Source organism: Ornithorhynchus anatinus, chromosome 10 (genome assembly GCF_004115215.2).
Source record: "Ornithorhynchus anatinus isolate Pmale09 chromosome 10, mOrnAna1.pri.v4, whole genome shotgun sequence".
Classification (NCBI taxonomy): Eukaryota; Metazoa; Chordata; class Mammalia; order Monotremata; family Ornithorhynchidae; genus Ornithorhynchus; species Ornithorhynchus anatinus.
Window position 1 is genome coordinate 741,656 of NC_041737.1, and position 16,661 is coordinate 758,316.

The following is a 16,661-nucleotide window of genomic DNA, read 5'->3' on the forward strand; positions in this document are numbered from 1 at the left end:
AGGGCCATGTCCACCACCTGAAATCCCTGGTCCACCAAAACCCCCAGAACCAGACTGGCAGCTCCGGCCACAGCCCCCTTACACAATGTGCACGCATGCATGCACATGCACACACACACACAAACACACTCTCTGCGTATTGACTGCTGGGCTGACAATAAAGACGGACCCACTTTCAAAGGCAAAGGATCAACCTGGCCTAATTCAGCCCCTAACAATGGAGATCCAGGAACTTTCAGGTGGCTGTGATTCACACGACAATTGGGGAGACCAATTCCCTAAGAAGTATCCCCCATTTCCCTTCCCACTCTGTTCATTCATCTCGATTCTGTTACCTCCTCTCAATGGGCTCATCATCAGCCTATACTGGGTCTACTGCAGCCGCCTGCCTAAGGCTGAGAACAGATGTAACATCATTAGGATAACTTTATAACTCTTCTGCCAAAATAATTTGGGTCTTTTTATAAAGCAAAAGCTCTGCTTCAACCGGAGGGACTGTGTGCCTTCCACAGACCTCCTGGGTCTGAGACTTCCCCTCGAAAGTGGAGGCCGGAAGCCTGGGCTGTTTGCAGGGGGTGGGAACCTGTCAGATAAATGGGCCCTGGATGGGGATGGGAAGTCTCATGATATCGAGCTGGGGTAGAAGGCTCTTCAGTCAGCAATACTGCTAGTATCCAAAGTGCTGTTATAAATTTTTTTTTTTTTTTTTTTTTTTTTTTTACAAAACTACAGGAATTCTAACATTTTCCCTCTGTCCAACAAATATAGAGATAAAACTGCAAGGGGAACTCTGGACGTGTAAGGTGCTGGGTTCTTGCAGCGTGAAACCAGGTGGCTGGGTGGCCACTGGCTCCTTCCCCGCGGCAGCTCGAGGTCCGCCGGTGCCCCCCGGCATCCCGCCTCCCAGGAAGGGCTAGTTCCGGACCCGGGGCATGTTTGGGGCAGGCATGCCCTCTATGGGGGTGGCCGAAGTGACGCTGGTGAGCTGGCCGGCGTGCATCTTCTCGTTGACACGCAGCTGGCAACCATCCTGGAGCATGCGCACGGCGATGCGGGCGATGTTCTTGGAGTCATCCAGGCCGCTGTGGGGCCGACCGGCGTAGCTCATCCCCAGCTTTTCCAGCATGATGGCCAGTTTCGTCTGGCTCCTGGGCACCTGCACCGGAGAGCAGAGATTCCTAGGCACTGGAGTAGTTAAGCGGGAGCATGCAACCGCCTGAACAATTATGGTGGGAGACTACTGGCTGGGCCACGCACTGGGCCAGCGACTCTACGCATGCGCCAGGTCCACAGGTGGGGACGAGGGCACCCTCCTCCTATGGGACTGAGTGCTCTGGCCACCACCGGGGGAGAAAGCGATGAAGTGGTTGGTTGTACTGTAACATGGGGTTCATCTGGAATGGGACTCCCAGGTTACTGGGAGAGCAGGAGGCAGGGAACTCAGAGTCATTCCACTCTGTTCCCTGAAATCAAAAAAGAAATACGTTTCCCTGGTGCCCTGATGCAGCACCTTGAAATGGAAGTAAATGGATTATCCACCCCACTGCTGTTGGAGAACATTTCACCTCCTTACCCTTAGCCTTCCAAGAAAAGGAACAAGACTTGGCCCCAAGGGACATATACTGTGGGAAGAGCAACCGATCTTCAGTCGAGAGGCGCTCTGACCAGCAAATCCAGGAATCCCAGCAGGGTGGCTAATGTACTTCCTGGAATAAATGCCACTGACACCCATCATTTTTCCCCCGGACCTGTACTCTCCCCACCATTTTAACAGGTCCAGGTCACCTAAGGGCTTGGGTACTGGCAACCCACCTACACTTCCATAGCCCTTCCATCCATATACTTTATACTTTATACTTCCTCCTACCTCTAACGTATTTTAGTGTCTGTCTCCCCAACAAGATAGTAAGCTCCCTGTGGATGGAACACAACACAGAATGTGCATGCATTCTTCAAGCTAGTGCATTCTTCCAAGTGCGTAATAGAGGGCTCTGTACTGAGTAAGTACTCAATAAATACAATGTGCTGTGAAGCACGGGGGTGGATACGGGGCCAGGCTGCTGCCGTTCCTATGGAAAGGAAGACAGGCAGCACACGGAGCAGGGGCCCATTCTGAGCCCAGGCTCCAAGTCAGGGGAAGGACGGATCATCATTCTGCATCAGCTGGTCATCTCCAAATCTTACACGGTGAACAGAAAGAGTCAATTGTGTGGCAAAGGTTTCAGGAACAGGCCGTTCCATCGGGCCACAGTTTACGACTCCATTTTCCACATCTCATTTTAGCTTTACTTTGGGGGCACCACAGCTTGCTTGCTCTTATGACTGAAATCAGGAGTTAGTCAAAAATGTCACGGTGTCTTCCTACCTTGTAGAAGTTTCCATAAGATTTTCGGATGTTGATCCACTTCTTAGCGAAAGCAGGATACTTGAGATGGCTGATCCGACACTGAATTGTCAGGAATTTACTCATATCCCATGAACTTAGCAGACAGAGAATGGCACAAAAAAGAGGTCAAGGTAAGGCTGGCTGCCCCATACATTTTTCAAATTCACCCAACCCCTCAAAACTCTGGGGTCCATAAAACAGGCATTAGAACACCACCCTGCTCAGCTCCCCTTCCAGTCCTCCCTTCTGTTCCCTTCCTGTCTCATCGCCTGCTCCCTGGCTCGGAACACGGACTCCTAGAGAATCCCCACGAAAGGGCAAGAGAGTAGGAGTTCTGATCTACAGCCAGATTCCCAGATGCCTCTTTCTGCACTGCTTTTGACTGAGCCCCAGCACCTTGTGCTTAATACCTATAACCAATTGAGTCATAGCTGTTGTTTCCATGTGTTTTTAATAGGCAACTCTCTTGCACTTTTCTTTTCTGATGGGTTTTAAAATGAAAAGTTTCTTTAACATGGAGTAAGAGCATTGGGTAAAATGCTAGAAAAATGAAAAGTGAAAATTTCACTACAGAAAGAGGTGGTAGAGTTGGAAAATAACTTTAGTTTTTATTTCTAAGAACCCTCTCATTTCTGCTCTTCCGGAATAGTGAACGGCTACGATGGAGCGTAGCTCGATCCCCAGCTCTAACTGAACAGGGGTCTCCCCTCTGGTGCAAAGTGAGGCAAGAGCATTTCCCCCAAGGCCCGGTCTGAAGCTGCACCGGGCCTGTGGCAGCGAGTGAGAGTCACAGCCCTACAGCCAAGAGCATTCTGGGGACCAGTACATGAGCTGACCAATTTTTTTTATTTTTTAATTTTTTTGAGATGTTTGGACTAACCAGAAGTAGCATGGTATAGTGGATAGAGCATGGGCCTGGGAGTTGGGCAAGTCACTTCACTTCTCTGGGCCTCAGTTATCTCATCTGTAAAATGGGGATTGAGCCCGTGAGCCCCACATGGGACAGGGACTATGTCCAACCCAATCTGCTTGTATCCACTTGAGTGCTTAGTATAGTACCTGGCACACTTACAATGTGCTTAACAAATACCATTATCATTATAATTATTATTATTAAACTGGGTTAATACACTGAGGCTTATCTGTTTCCAACAATGATAAATGTTTGGAGCGGTAAACTGGGGGTTCAGCCCATCCAGGATCAGGGAGGCCTGCGAGGCTCCCCGGGGCCGGGAAGCCTGGTCTGAGCCCAGGCCGCCACCCTCTGGACTTGGCCCTCCCCCCAGTTGGAAGGGCCACTCCATTTGCAGCGTCAGTACCCACGAGAGCGAGGCCACACGATTTGCCTCTAGTGGAATGCAAAATCGGATCAAGTCTGTTCCAGTCTTGATATTTTCTTTAAATAATGGTATTTTTCTAATGGCATTTAAGTGCTTACTAAGTGTCAGGCACTGTACTAAGCACTGGGATAGATGCAGGCTAATCGGGTTGGGTACAGCCCGTGTCCCTTGTGGGGTTCGCAGTCGTATCCCCATTTTACAGAAGAGGGAACCGAGGCCCAGAGAAGTTGTGGCTTGCCCCAGGTCCCACAGCAGACAAAAGGCAGAGGCAGGATCAGGGCCCAGGTCCTCTGAACCCTTCCCACCCCCCAGGCCTGTGCTCTTTCCACTAATAATAATAATTATGGTACTTGTTAAGTGCTTACTAGATGCCAAGCACAGTTCTAAGCTCTGGGGTAGATACAAGTTAATCAAGTTGGTCACAGTTCCTGTCCCACATGGGGCTCACACTCTTAATCCCCATTTTACAGATGAGAGAACTGAGGCCCAAGAAAGTAAATGACTTTCCCAAGGTTGAGAAGCATCGTGGCTCAGTGGAAAGAGCCTGGGATTGGGAGTCGGAGGTCATGGGTTCTAATCCCAGCTCTGCCACTTGTCAGCTGTGTGACTTTGGGCAAGTCACTTCACTTCTCTGTGCCTCAATTCCTTCATCTGTAAAATGGGGATGAAGACTGTGAGCCCCTCGCAAGACAACCTGATCGCCTTGTATCCCCTCAGCGCTTAAAACAGTGCTTTGCACATAGTAAGCGCTTAACAAATGCCATCATCATTATTATTATTAAGGTTACACAGCAGACATGAGGCAGGGCGGGGATTAGATCCCGGGACTTTCTCTTGCGGGGTTGAGATCCTAGTCAAGACCGGTGGGAGCGGCAACAGTTGCCTTTTGGGTCCTAAGGACTTTCCCAATGTCGAGAAGCAGTGTGGCTCAGTGAAAAGAGCCTGGGCGTGGGAGTCAGAGGTCATGGGTTCGAATCCCGGCTCCACCGCTTGTCAGCCGTGTGACTGCGGGCAAGTCACTTCACTTCTCTGTGCCTCAATTCCCTCATCTGTCAAATGGGGATTAAGACTGTGAGCCTCACGTGGGACAACCGGATTACCCTGTAACTATCCCAGCGCTTAGAACAGTGCTCTGCACATAGTAAGCACTTAAATACCAACATTCTTATTATTAAGGGCTATTTTGCGGGACGCGGGCTTGGCTCATCTCTAGATAGCCCCTCGAGCGCTTAGTACTGTGCTCTGCACATAGTAAGGGCTCAATAAATACTATTGAATGAATAGATAGGAGGGCTGGAAGAGCTCTCCCCATCTCTTCGTCCTTTGAGCTTCACCGCAGGAGTTCAGCAGCGAGCAGCAAGAGAAATGGAGAAATACTGCCTCCTGCTGGGCCTCTAGGACCGCAAGGCCAAAGCAAGATTTAAACATTCATTTTCAATCCGGGTTCTTGGGCAGATGATTAATAACGGCATTTATTACGCACTTAAATGCCAAATTCTTTGCTAAACGGTAGGGCAGATAAATCATTTTTCTAGCATTTTACCCAAAGCTCTTACTCCGTGTTAAAGAAACTTTTCATTTTAAAACCCACCAGAAAAGAAAAATGCAACAAAATTGCCTACTAAAAACACATGGAAACCGCTATGACTCAATTGGTTGTATGTATTAAGCATATGAGGCTGGGGCTCAGTCAAAAGCAGTGCAGAAAGAGGCATCTGGAAATCTGGCTGTAGATTGGAACTCCTACTCTCTTGCCGTTTCGTGGGGATTCTCTAGGAGTCCGTGTTCCGAGCCAGGGAGTAGGCGATGGGAAGGGAACAGAGGGGAGGACTGGAAGGGGAGCTGAGCAGGGTGGTGTTCTAATGCCCGTTTTATGGACCCCCAAATAGGCATGGTTACATATGGTAAAATGGGGATTAAATCCTACTCTCTCCTCAAACTGTAAGCCCCGTCTGGGACAAGGACTTGTGTCCAACCTGATCAACTTGTATCTAGGCCAGCACCTGAAATAGGGTTTGACACACTGTAAAGGCTCAAGAAATACCATAAAACAAACAGTGCCCGTCCTAGAACTCACTCAATCAACGGTATTTATTGAGTGCTTCCTGCAGGCCGAGCACTGTACTAAGCACTTCAGAGAGAACGGTACAGTAGAGTTGACGGACACGTTTCGGGCCCACGAGGAGCTCGATCTAGAAGGGGAGACAAACATTAAAATCAATCACTGATCGGGGAATGAGAAAGTATAACGACTGACAGTTGAGAAGGGAGAGCAGGCATCGTATCCCTACTTTTTAGATGAGGAGACTGAGGCCCAGAGAGGCTAAGTGATTTGCCCAAATCTCTCAACAGGCCAGGGGCAGAGCTGGGACTAGAATCTGGGCCTCCTGACCTCCAGACCCGGGCTCTTTCCATCAAGCCACACTACCTCGTTAATCAGGACCTAAAAATAGTTTGGCTACTTTTTGACCAAAAGCCCCCATCTGCAGAAAAGTGATAGATTCTGGGTGAATTATCCATCGGGTTGGGTTGAATCAACCAGGTAACACGCGTGTGGAGGCAGAGCTGAATTTCATTAGACATTTAGAGAAAAAAGATCACCACGATGATTACTCTTTCAAAGACATACCCATCAGTCAGTATGGAATATTTATACTTTGTCCCCAGCTCCTTTTGTCTCATCCATTCAACTACTTTTTGAAGCACCTGAGGAAATGTATCCGCTCTGTCGACCACATCCTGAGAATTCAAGAGAGGAAAATCTTAGGATGGCTTGCTGGTTTGGGTTCTGTAAAATGGGTGGTGAGAATGTGGGCTGCACAAGTCCCCATGACCATAAGCCCTGCCACCTGGGCTCTCCCTAGATGCCTGGGATCCCTTCCCTCTCACTGGCCGGCTGGTTGGCTGGCCAGCTGGCCAGAACACTTTCTGTCTGTTGGTATCTGCCCCTTGTTCTTTCCTTCAGATATTGACTCTGACTGGCAGATCTGCTCCATCCCCCCACCTTGTTCAGCCTTCTGGCTTGTGGCCTGAGTCTCTCTTCCTGGCCCAGGCAGATCTGACCTCTGGGTGCTGCTTTGCTCTTACCCAAAAACCTCTCTCTGGCCTCAACTACCGATTCACTCATTCTGGGGTTTCTGATTCTCTGCCCAGTTGCCAAAATATCTGGTAGCTTGGCTTTTATTTTTGATGTACATGTACAATGGGTATTTCTTTGGAATGTCTCTCTCTCTCTCCTCCCGCCTATGCAGATGATACCGATGGCCAAACGGAGGCTCAACCCTCAGAGGTAATGGCCGGCCAGACCCCCAGCAATGGTTAAGGCATGATGCTTAATTTGGGCTAGCAGACACCAGGCTCAAACTGAAACTAAACTATGTCCCAATCTTGGTTGGGTGGTGAGGCTCTAGAGCAGGAAATACATGATGTTTTCACCAGAGCCCAGTAATAACTGCCCTCAATTCAGCTCCTTATACAGTCTAAAGAAAGAACCCCCTTCCACATACTTTTTACATACACCCCATTCTCATTTTGAAATGACCAGGTCTTCCAGAATCCACATCAAATCTGTTTATTACAGGAAATGTATTGGCCATTCACCTCCCGAGTGTGTCTATTTTGTTTAAAACCAACTGAAGAAAATTAGCATAAATTTCTAATTGGATATATTTCTTTTTGAGCACTTTCTTGACAAAACACACCAAAAAATACATTCAGAAGGCAGAAACAGGGTTCCAAACATTTCCTTCAGAAAGAATGCTGGGAGGCCTGGGACAATCCTGGTGGCTGCTAGATCTTTGGATGTGGTCCCACGCCCCAAGTCCACCTTCCTGGGTGGAGGATAAAAAGGACTGTTGCTCCAAAGGCCACTGCAGAAAAGAAAAACTCAGGAACTGGATTTAAATCCAGAGATCCAGGCCCCTCAAGGTAAACCCTGGACCGCTAAGCACGGTTGCAAATTACTTATGTATTCATGTTAATGTCTGTCTCCCCCTCTTGGCTAAAAACTCGCTATGGGCAGAGAACGTCTCTGCTAATTCTGTTGTACTGTACTCTCCTAAGCACTCAGTCCAGTGCTCTGTACATAGTAAGTGCTCAATAAACATGACCGATTGATTGATGCCGGGATCCCTGGGGGTGACTAAAGAGGGTCCCATCTCTGAAGTCGGGGAGGTGGAAAGGAGCTGTTCCCCAAGGGGTAGGGGCGCACTGCCACCTCCTCCTTCTGCTTCCACCAAGGGAAAGTAGAGGGCCGTGGACCCTCCTCAAGGGATCAGGCTGCTAGCAGGGAAGGGGAAGGGCAGGAGCAGGAGGAGGAGGGACAGGAGAGAGGAGGGGTTGGGGAGGAGAAGGAAGAGGAGAAGCAACACAGCAGGACTAGAGTCAACTGCGATGGGAAGGACCTATCACAAGTGAGTTCGACCGTTGAGCGCTGCTTCCCTTTCCTCCCCCAGGAGGCAAAAGCAACCAAGCAGGGTCCTGCTGAAGGGGTCTTGGATGAATCATTACCTGAGTGATTCCCGTTAGATTGATGCAAAAGTCTGAAAGCTGGGTGTTAATTTCTGGCCTCACATACTGCTGAAACGTGTCCTCCTACAGGGAGAGAGAAAATATGGCCACTTGACAACGCGATGAGGCATGACAGGAATTTGGGCCCACCCTGTGGCTCAAAAGGCTTCACACTAGCTTCAAATAGCTAAATGCGTTCAATTATTCAGTTTTCTAAGATGGTGACTGTGTCCAGTACGCTGTCGGCATTCGGCTAGGGACAAAACACCGGCGGGCTTTTACAAAGCAAAAATGCAAGAATTTACTCAATGGATTAATATTTTTTCTAAAGTGGCTCACTTAACATTTCCCTCCTTACTGACCTTTATATATCTAAACCGTTTAAGCAACTGAATCAATAAGGCGGCAGTTGGCCATCGTCAGGGAGAAACAATTATGTTCAGAAAGATTAGCTGAGGACGGCTGCAGCCTTTCCACAGATGACCCAGTTGCACAGAGAACAGATCTGCCAAAAAAAAGTTTACAATGTGCATTTCTCAAGAATGCCACTCGCCAGAGACCTCCCTAAAAAGGCACCCCCCACCACAGCGTGGGCTAGCGAGCTCGGGCTCCGTGCCAACATGTGGTGGGACTGACACTGTGGCTGGCCGTGTCACTCACTTTTCTGAGGTGATGGGGGTGGGAGGGGTGGGGGTCCGCTGTCCGGGAGCCGTGGCATCGGGACGGGAGACGTGAGATGTAAGGACCACAGGCTGAAGCAACACTTGGTTGAAGAGGGGACAGCACGCGTGCAAGGCCCCTTTCCCAGTACGTCGACTCAGCCCAGGCCGGACTCTTGCCATCGGACAAACTATGCTATAGTAAGTAGTGGGAAAATGAGGCGGTCGGTCCATAAAATCATAAAGTCACCTTTCTGGAGCCCCCACTAGAGGAATGGCAATATGCCCAGAGAAGTCTTCACTCCCACCCAGTGTCCCTTGGCCCGGTCGGGCCCTAGGGTCATTTTCAAGGCTGGCCCGGATTAGGGGACCGACTGCAGATGGCTCTGGTCTCCACCTCTCCAGAGGAAACAAACCAAGGTCCCAAGTCCACAGGGCCTGCTTCTCCAACTTGTCCTCTCAGTACTGCTGGAATCAGCAGGCGGGCATGAGCAGGGGGTTGGGGAAAGACACGTCTGGTGGCCACTGGGCCCTCTGCCTTTGGCCAGACAAGATCCATCAGACCTCCCTCAGCTCCTACAGAATGCACCCCATTGGCGGTGAGCAAGAGAGAAGCATTCCACTACTGGAGAAAAAATACCTCCTTGCATCAACGCTAGAGTGAAAGCACCGTGGGGATGAACATGGGGAAGACCCGGTGCCATTTCACTTACAATTTCTAGGGTGTGCGTATTTAAGAGGACAATAGGAAATTCGATGATTTCGTGGATGAACTCCGGGGGGTTGCCCTCTTCACAGGTGGCCTCGAAGTCAATGACACAGATGTAGTCGTAGTAATCGGCAGTGGGACTGTCCTCCTTTTGCATCAGCTTCTGCTTCTTGTAGTAGTTTTTTAGTCTCTTTTTCAGCACATCTTTTACTCCTCTAAAGAAAAATGGGACAAGAAGATTACTCTTCACTCACAGACATGGCTAATCACCACCATCTGAACTAAACATGCTGCTAGTCAGCCCAGGCTCAGACTGCCCTGAGAAAACGTCACCTCTAGACACCGAGAGGCAGTGGGTTCTCCAAGAGAGCTAGTGGGGTCTATCAGTGTGATCAGCAGGACAAAGCACAGGCTTAATCTGGCCCGCAGACGGTGCCGGGGGGAACTGCAGAGGAGAAGATAGAGCTCGATACTGATACAGGAGGTAGAGTCAAGAAATCCTCAAATAAGGAAAAAAGTAGTTTTTGTTTACATTTTCCAAATTGCTTGTAGATGATAACACACAAAAACTATTTTCTCTAGTATTGACTCCTATTCAAATCCAAAGCCTCTTTAACCTCAGCCTGAACCACCAAATATAGAATTGCTTATTTGCCTTCATCACTCCATGCCTTTCTCACAGATTAAAAGAGATAAGAATAATTCTGATGTGTTTGGGGATGCCAGAGATGATACAAGGAATCATGAACCTCTGGAAAAGGAAGATTCAGAAGCGACTTCTGTAGAAATACAAAAATCAAGCTAAATTGGCCAAAACACAGCTCTGTTGAATTCATGGCTGCCTTGAAATGTTTTCAGATGGGAGCTTCAGGCCAGAGAGCTAGTCCTTCTTTAGAAGACTTATGGGCCCTGTGTCCAGGCCCTTAGCCAACTGCAAAGTCCTCAGGCAAGATCAAGAATTAGTTAGCAGTAATGGGATTTACTGGGCTTCCACTGCATGCAGTGCACTGCACTAAATGTTTATCTTTACACAAGGAATAAAAAATTGCAGTGGCTCTAGGAAAAGTATGAATACAACACAGTATTTGGCAACCAACTACTACCAGTATGAATTTAGCTAAATAACATTGTTTGCAGGGGCAAATGCTGGAAGATCGCTCCAACAGTCTTCCGTTTTCTTTTCTTCTCTCTTCACTCAAAAATACCGGGACAGTCATTCTGGCTGCCTATATCTCCTAGCTGCTTAACTGTCGAAAAAACTTACCTGGTTTCAAGCTTAAATTCGGAAAGTTTAGCTCGCAGTTCTTCTTTGCTCATTCGATTAATGTGCCCGTTGGTAACAGCTATCTCTTTGTAAACTGGATCACTGAAGTCACTCGCGCCGGGGCTAATGGGCTCCTTTCCATTTGTTTCTCGGTCATCAAACTGGCAGCACTGTTTGCCCTGAGGATGAAAACATCGCAACAGGTGTAGATCTACAAGCCTGGAATGGGGGAAAAGTCAATGTCTGAACGACAGTTGACGGTGGAACCTGAACCTGTTTAAGATGGAGCGGTGCCACCTTCCTCCAGACGCTACAGCGTCAGAGCCGGAGGGGCTGCCGGAGCGACGTAGTCACCTGGGTCCTTGGCCTGCTGGCGGGGTGGGGAAGACCGGGCACCCGAGACTGGTGGCCAGCTGCTGGCACCAAGATGTACTTCCTTGCATTTAACTAAAATCTTTTCTGGGTCAGATTTCAGCCCGCTTCCTCTTCTGCACCGGGACAACAGCAGGCTGCCATTCTCCCTCAACAGAATCCCTTTCACGTTCTTTGAGCCTGAGTTCTCTCCTTTTTTCTAAATGATTTTTGTTAAGTACTTCCTTATTTGCCAGGCACTGTTATAAGTGCTGGGGTAGATACAAGATAATCAGTTTGGACACAGCCCATGTCCCACATGGAGCTCACGGTCTTAATTCCCATTATACAGATGAGGTAACTGAGGCACAGAGAAGTTAGGAGAGATGCCTAAGGTGACACAGCAGACAGGTGGCAGAGCTGGGATTAGACCCCAGGTCCTTCTGACTCCCAGAACCATGCTCTATCCAATAGGCCATGCTTCTCCTCTAGGCTAGACAGCCCCAGGTGGTTTATTTTTCCCTTTCCTCACAAGATCGTCGCAGTAATAACTGTGACATTAAATGCTTATGCTGTGCCAAGCACTGGGGTCAATACAATGCAGTCAGATGGGCCACAGTCTCACCATGGGCTCAGAGACGACGGAGGATGAAGAATAGGTATTCAGTCCCCATGGAACAGGTGAGGAAACTACAGTCCAGAGAAGTTAGTGACTTGCCCAAGGTCAAAGAGCGGAATCAGAACTCAGGTCTCCTGAATCTCAGCCCCCTGCTGCTTCCCACTCTTCTTCCAATATCCTTAGTCTTTTTGGCCCAACGCTGTGGCCAGTTCTTAGCACCGTGAAAGGGTGACTTCGCCCTGAAAGAGGTTAGAGATGAGCATTGGGCACTGTACTAGACACCAGGGAGAACACAACCGCAGCAAGACTCACAGTCCCCGCGAGACTGACCAATGGCCACAGCCTCTCCCAGCAGAGGATGCCTCCAGCCGGCTGGGGAGGACAGCGGGATGTGCCCTCGGCTTGTTTCTACAGTAGTGGCGATGGTCTGCGCTGAACCAAGCACACTCTCGCCTGTCTCCCTGCAACTGAGTGGGGAGCACGCATTTCAGGATGGTTGACTGAGGTTTAGGGGTGCTGGCTGTGACCACGGGACAGAACAGCTCTGTGCGGCAGTGGGCACTACTGGGCCCTTGTCTGTTTTTGATGCTCTGGACAAGTGTGGTGCCGATTTCTTTTGCTGAATGTATCCCAACAAGCCTTTCCCCACATGTCTCATTCCCAACCCCATCCCCTGGGATTCTGAGCTCCCTATATGCCAGGAATCCTGTCTGAATAATTTATGTGTTACTTGTTAGGTGATTACTAGGTGACAAGCACTGGACTAAGTACTGGGGCTCGAAAAGGAGATAATTGTCCACACAGTCAGCTCTGTGCTTTTCGGAGCACTTATTCCAGGGCCTTGACCTAAGTAATAAATGCTTCCAAATCACAAATAATACATATCCATGATAGTCTCACTGGACAAATGAGAGTACTTTTTGGAACTGGAGAAACTCTCATTCATACAGATTTACCTGTTCCCTCTGGCTAAATCAGAAGTGCTCACTGTAAAATGGATGCAAGGGACGCCACTGGCATAACAACTTTTTTTTAAACTGGTGACGTCGACAGAGCCTGCAAAAAGTACTTTCGTTATCACAGTGCCTGAAGAGGCATACGGATTGCCAGGGAAAGGTTCAAGGCGGGAATGCTAAGGCAACTCAGCCAAAGCAAACCTTAGCTCTCCCCCTTGCCGGGCAGCGAAGAATGCTTCTTGTCCCAGCCTGGCTCCCTTTGTGGGGGCTCCCCGGTTCCCCCTGCCTCTCTGCTCATGCTCCGCTCATCCTCCGGCCGGTGGATGATCTTGGATCTGGGGGCCTGGGTCAGGAGCCCCGCCAGCCCCGCCTCTGCTCCCCCTCTACCTAATGCAACCTGTCACTGGGGCTGAAGCTGGGTCTTGTCCCTCGCTGGACTGGATAGGGCAGGGCTGGCCACCCTGACCCCCCAGGGGCAGGCCCACCGGACCCCATCCTGACAACTGGCCCTGACAATCAGCCTGCCTGGGATGGCGGGGGGGGGGGGGGGGGGTGGGTGGGGTGTGTGTGTGTGTGTGTGTGGTGATGGGGAGATATGGGGGTGTGTGTGTGGAGTGTGTGTGTTGGGCAGGGACTGTCTCTATCTGTTGCCGAACTGTACACTCCAAACGCTTAGTACAGTGCTCTGCACATAGTAAGCCCTCAATAAATACTATTGAATGAAAAAAATACTGTTGAATGAATAGGGAGGGTGTGTGTGTGGGGGGGGTGTGTGTGTGCAGGGGGAGTCCGCCTGACATTCATTCATTCATTTGACCATATTTATTGAGCGCTTACTCTGTGCAGAGCACTCTAAGCGCTTGGGAAGCACAACTCAGCAATAGAGACAGTCCCTGCCCACACCGGGCTTACAGTCTAGAAGTGGGGAAACGGACATCAAAACAAGTAAGGAGGCATCAATATACATACATCGAATTATAGGCATAGGCACAGCAAAACAAGTAAGGAGGCATTGGTATAAATGAACGGAATTGTGGCGCTGTAGAGATATAGGCAAGTGCTGGAGGAAACGGAGCAGAGGGAGGGAGTTGGGGGGGGATGAGGAGGGGAAGGGGAGCAGAGGAAAAGGGAGGCTTAATGTGGGAAGGCCTCCTGGAGGAGGTGAGCCTTTAGAGAAGCAGTGTGGCTCAGTGGAAAGAGCCTGGGCTTGGGAGTCAGAGGTCATAGGTTCGAATCCCGGCTCTGCCACTTGTCAGCTGGGTGACTGTGGGCAAGTCACTTCATTCCTCTGGGCCTCAGTGACCTCATCTGTAAAATGGGGATGAAGACTGGGAGCCTCATGGGGGGCAACCTGATGACCCTGTATCTCCACCAGCGCTTGGAATAGTGCTCTGCACATAGTAAGCGCTTAAATACCAACATTATTATTGTTATTGTTACCTTGTATTAACCCCCGGGCGCTTAGAACAGCGCTCTGCACATAGTAAGCGCTTAAATACCAACATTATTATTGTTATTGTTACCTTGTATTAACCCCCGGGCGCTTAGAACAGTGCTTGGCATAGTAAGCGCTGCTCCCCACTTTCCGTCTGCTCCTCCCCCTCCTCTCAGCACTGTGCTCATTTGTCTATATTTTTATTACCCTATTTATTTGATTAATGAGGTGTCCATTCCCGCAGTGTGGCTCACTGGAAAGAGCTCGGGTTTGGGAGTCAGAGGTCATGGGTTTGAATCCCGGCTCTGCCACTTGTCAGCTGTGGGACTGTGGGCAAGTCACTTCTCTGTGCCTCAGTTCCCTCATCTGTAAAATGGGGATGAAGACTGTGAGCCTCACATGGGACAACCTGATGACCCTGTATCTCCCCCAGCGCTTAGAACAGTGCTCAGCACCTAGTAAGCGCTAAACAAATACCAACATTATTACTTTTCTGTGCCTCAGTTCCCTCATCTGTCAAATGGGGATGAAGATTGGGAGCCTCCCATGGGACAACCCGATGACCCGGGATCTCCCCCAGGACTTAGAACAGTGCTCAACACCTAGTAAGCGCTGAACAAATATTAACACGATTATTAATCTTGATGCTGTCTTGTTTTGCTCTGCTTTGCTGTCTGTCTCTCCCGTTTGGACCGTGAGCCCGTCGAGGGGCAGGGAGGGTCTCTCTCTCTCTGTGGCCCAGTTTTCCATTCCGAGCGCTTAGTGCAGTGCTCGGCACATAGCGAGCGGTGAGTAAATACTATTGAATGAATAAATATGAATCCTAAACAATCATAATAATGGGGATGGGGGGAGGGGGGGTGTGAGGGGGCGGAGGGATGGCGGGGGGATGGAGGGGTGGAGGGGGGATGGGGGGTGGAGGGGGGTTTGGAGGGGGTTTGGAGGGGGGATGGAGGGGGAGGATGGAGGGGGGGCGGGTGGAGGGGGGATGGGGGGATGGAGGGGGGGATGGAGGGGGGAGATGGGAGGGGATGGAGGGAAGAGATGGGAGGGGTGGAGGGGGGGAGATGGAGGGGGAAATGGAGGGGGGAGATGGGAGGGGGTGGAGGAGGAGAGACAGGGGATGGAAGGGGGGAGATGGGGGGGGTGGAGGGGAGGATGGAGGGGGATGGAGGGGGAGATGGAGGGGGGAGATGGAGGGGGGAGATGGAGGGGGAGATGGGAGGGGGTGGAGGAGGAGAGATAGAGAAGGGATGGAAGGGGGGAGATGGGGGGTGGAGAGGGGATGGAGGGGGGGAGATGGGAGGGGGTGGAAGGGGGGAGATGGGGGGAGGTGGAGGGAGGGGTGGAGGGGGGGTGGGGGGGAATGGAGGGTGGTGGGCTCACCCCGGCCTCCGGCGCGCGCTCCCCGCCGTCCCGCGTTGGCCGCCCCTCAGGCCCGCGCCCCTCAGGCCCCGCCCGCCGCTGGTTCTCCTTCTGGTCCGCCATGCCCGCCGCCCGGGGGGGGGGACGACGGGGGTGGGGGGACGGGGGCTCGGCTCCAGGGGCGCGAGACCAGCGCGAGACCCGCCCGCGCGCGCGCGCGCGCCTGACACTTCCGGAGGCGCGCGGGGCGGGGCCGCCCGGCGCAGGCGCCCAAAGCCTGGCCGCGCGACCCCGGGAACAGCGCGCGGGCTGTGGCGGGGGGGAGGGGGAGGGGCAGGACGGGACGGGACGGGACGGGACGGGACGGGACGGGACGCGCGGCGCCCGCTCGCAGCCTCCGTCATTCAGTCGTTCATTCATTCATTCATTCGTTCATTCATTCATTCATTCATTCGTTCATAATAATGATGTTGGTATTTGTTAAGCGCTTCCTATGTGCCGAGCCCTGGTCTAAGCGCTGGGGGAGAGCCAGGGTCATCAGGTGGTCCCCCGTGAGGCTCACGGTTAATCCCCATTTTAGTGGCAGAGCCGGGAGTCTGACCCCTCACCTCTGACTCCGAAGCCCGGGCTCTTTCCACTGAGCCACGCTGCTTCCCGTTCGTCCATTCGTTCATTCAATCGTGTTTATTGAGCCCTTCGTGGAAAGAGCCCGGGCTTTGGAGTCAGAGGTCATGGGTTCGAACCCCATCCCTGCCACTTGTCAGCCGTGTGACCGCGGGCGAGTCACTTCACTTCTCCGTGCCTCAGTTACCTCATCTGGAAAATGGGGATTAAGACGGTGAGCCCCACGTGGGACAACAAGATTCCCCCCTGTCTACCCCTGCGCTTAGAACAGTACCCTGCACCTAGTAAGCGCTCAACAAATACCAACGTTATTATTATCACAGATCCGAGCACAGACCGTCCCAGTAGTTGCATGCTGGAGCTGTCCCGCTAGTGGGGAAAGTTCCTCGAGGTGGGCAGGCCCAGGAGGAATCCTGAAAAGTAGCTGGATCCTAGAGGCGAAGA

General features: G+C 51.1%; 1 protein-coding gene across 2 annotated transcripts; it reads right to left on the minus strand.

Moving 5' to 3' along the window:
- Window positions 1-690: 690 nt before the first annotated feature.
- Window positions 691-15,680, minus strand: ERI1 (exoribonuclease 1). Of its 2 annotated transcripts, none has more exons than XM_029073897.2 (7): window positions 15,615-15,680; window positions 10,868-11,046; window positions 9,608-9,818; window positions 8,236-8,319; window positions 6,356-6,465; window positions 2,366-2,480; window positions 691-1,156 (listed from the first exon to the last, which is right to left on the minus strand). In XM_029073897.2, the coding sequence occupies exons 2-7, from the start codon at window positions 10,918-10,920 to the stop codon at window positions 914-916; spliced, it is 816 nt and encodes a 271-aa protein (XP_028929730.1). In that variant the 5' UTR covers window positions 10,921-11,046; window positions 15,615-15,680; the 3' UTR covers window positions 691-913. The 2 variants fall into 2 exon arrangements, with proteins under 2 accessions (XP_028929730.1, XP_028929731.1); XM_029073898.2 differs by lacking the exon at window positions 15,615-15,680 and adding an exon at window positions 11,844-11,861.
- Between the last annotated feature and the right edge of the window lie 981 nt (window positions 15,681-16,661).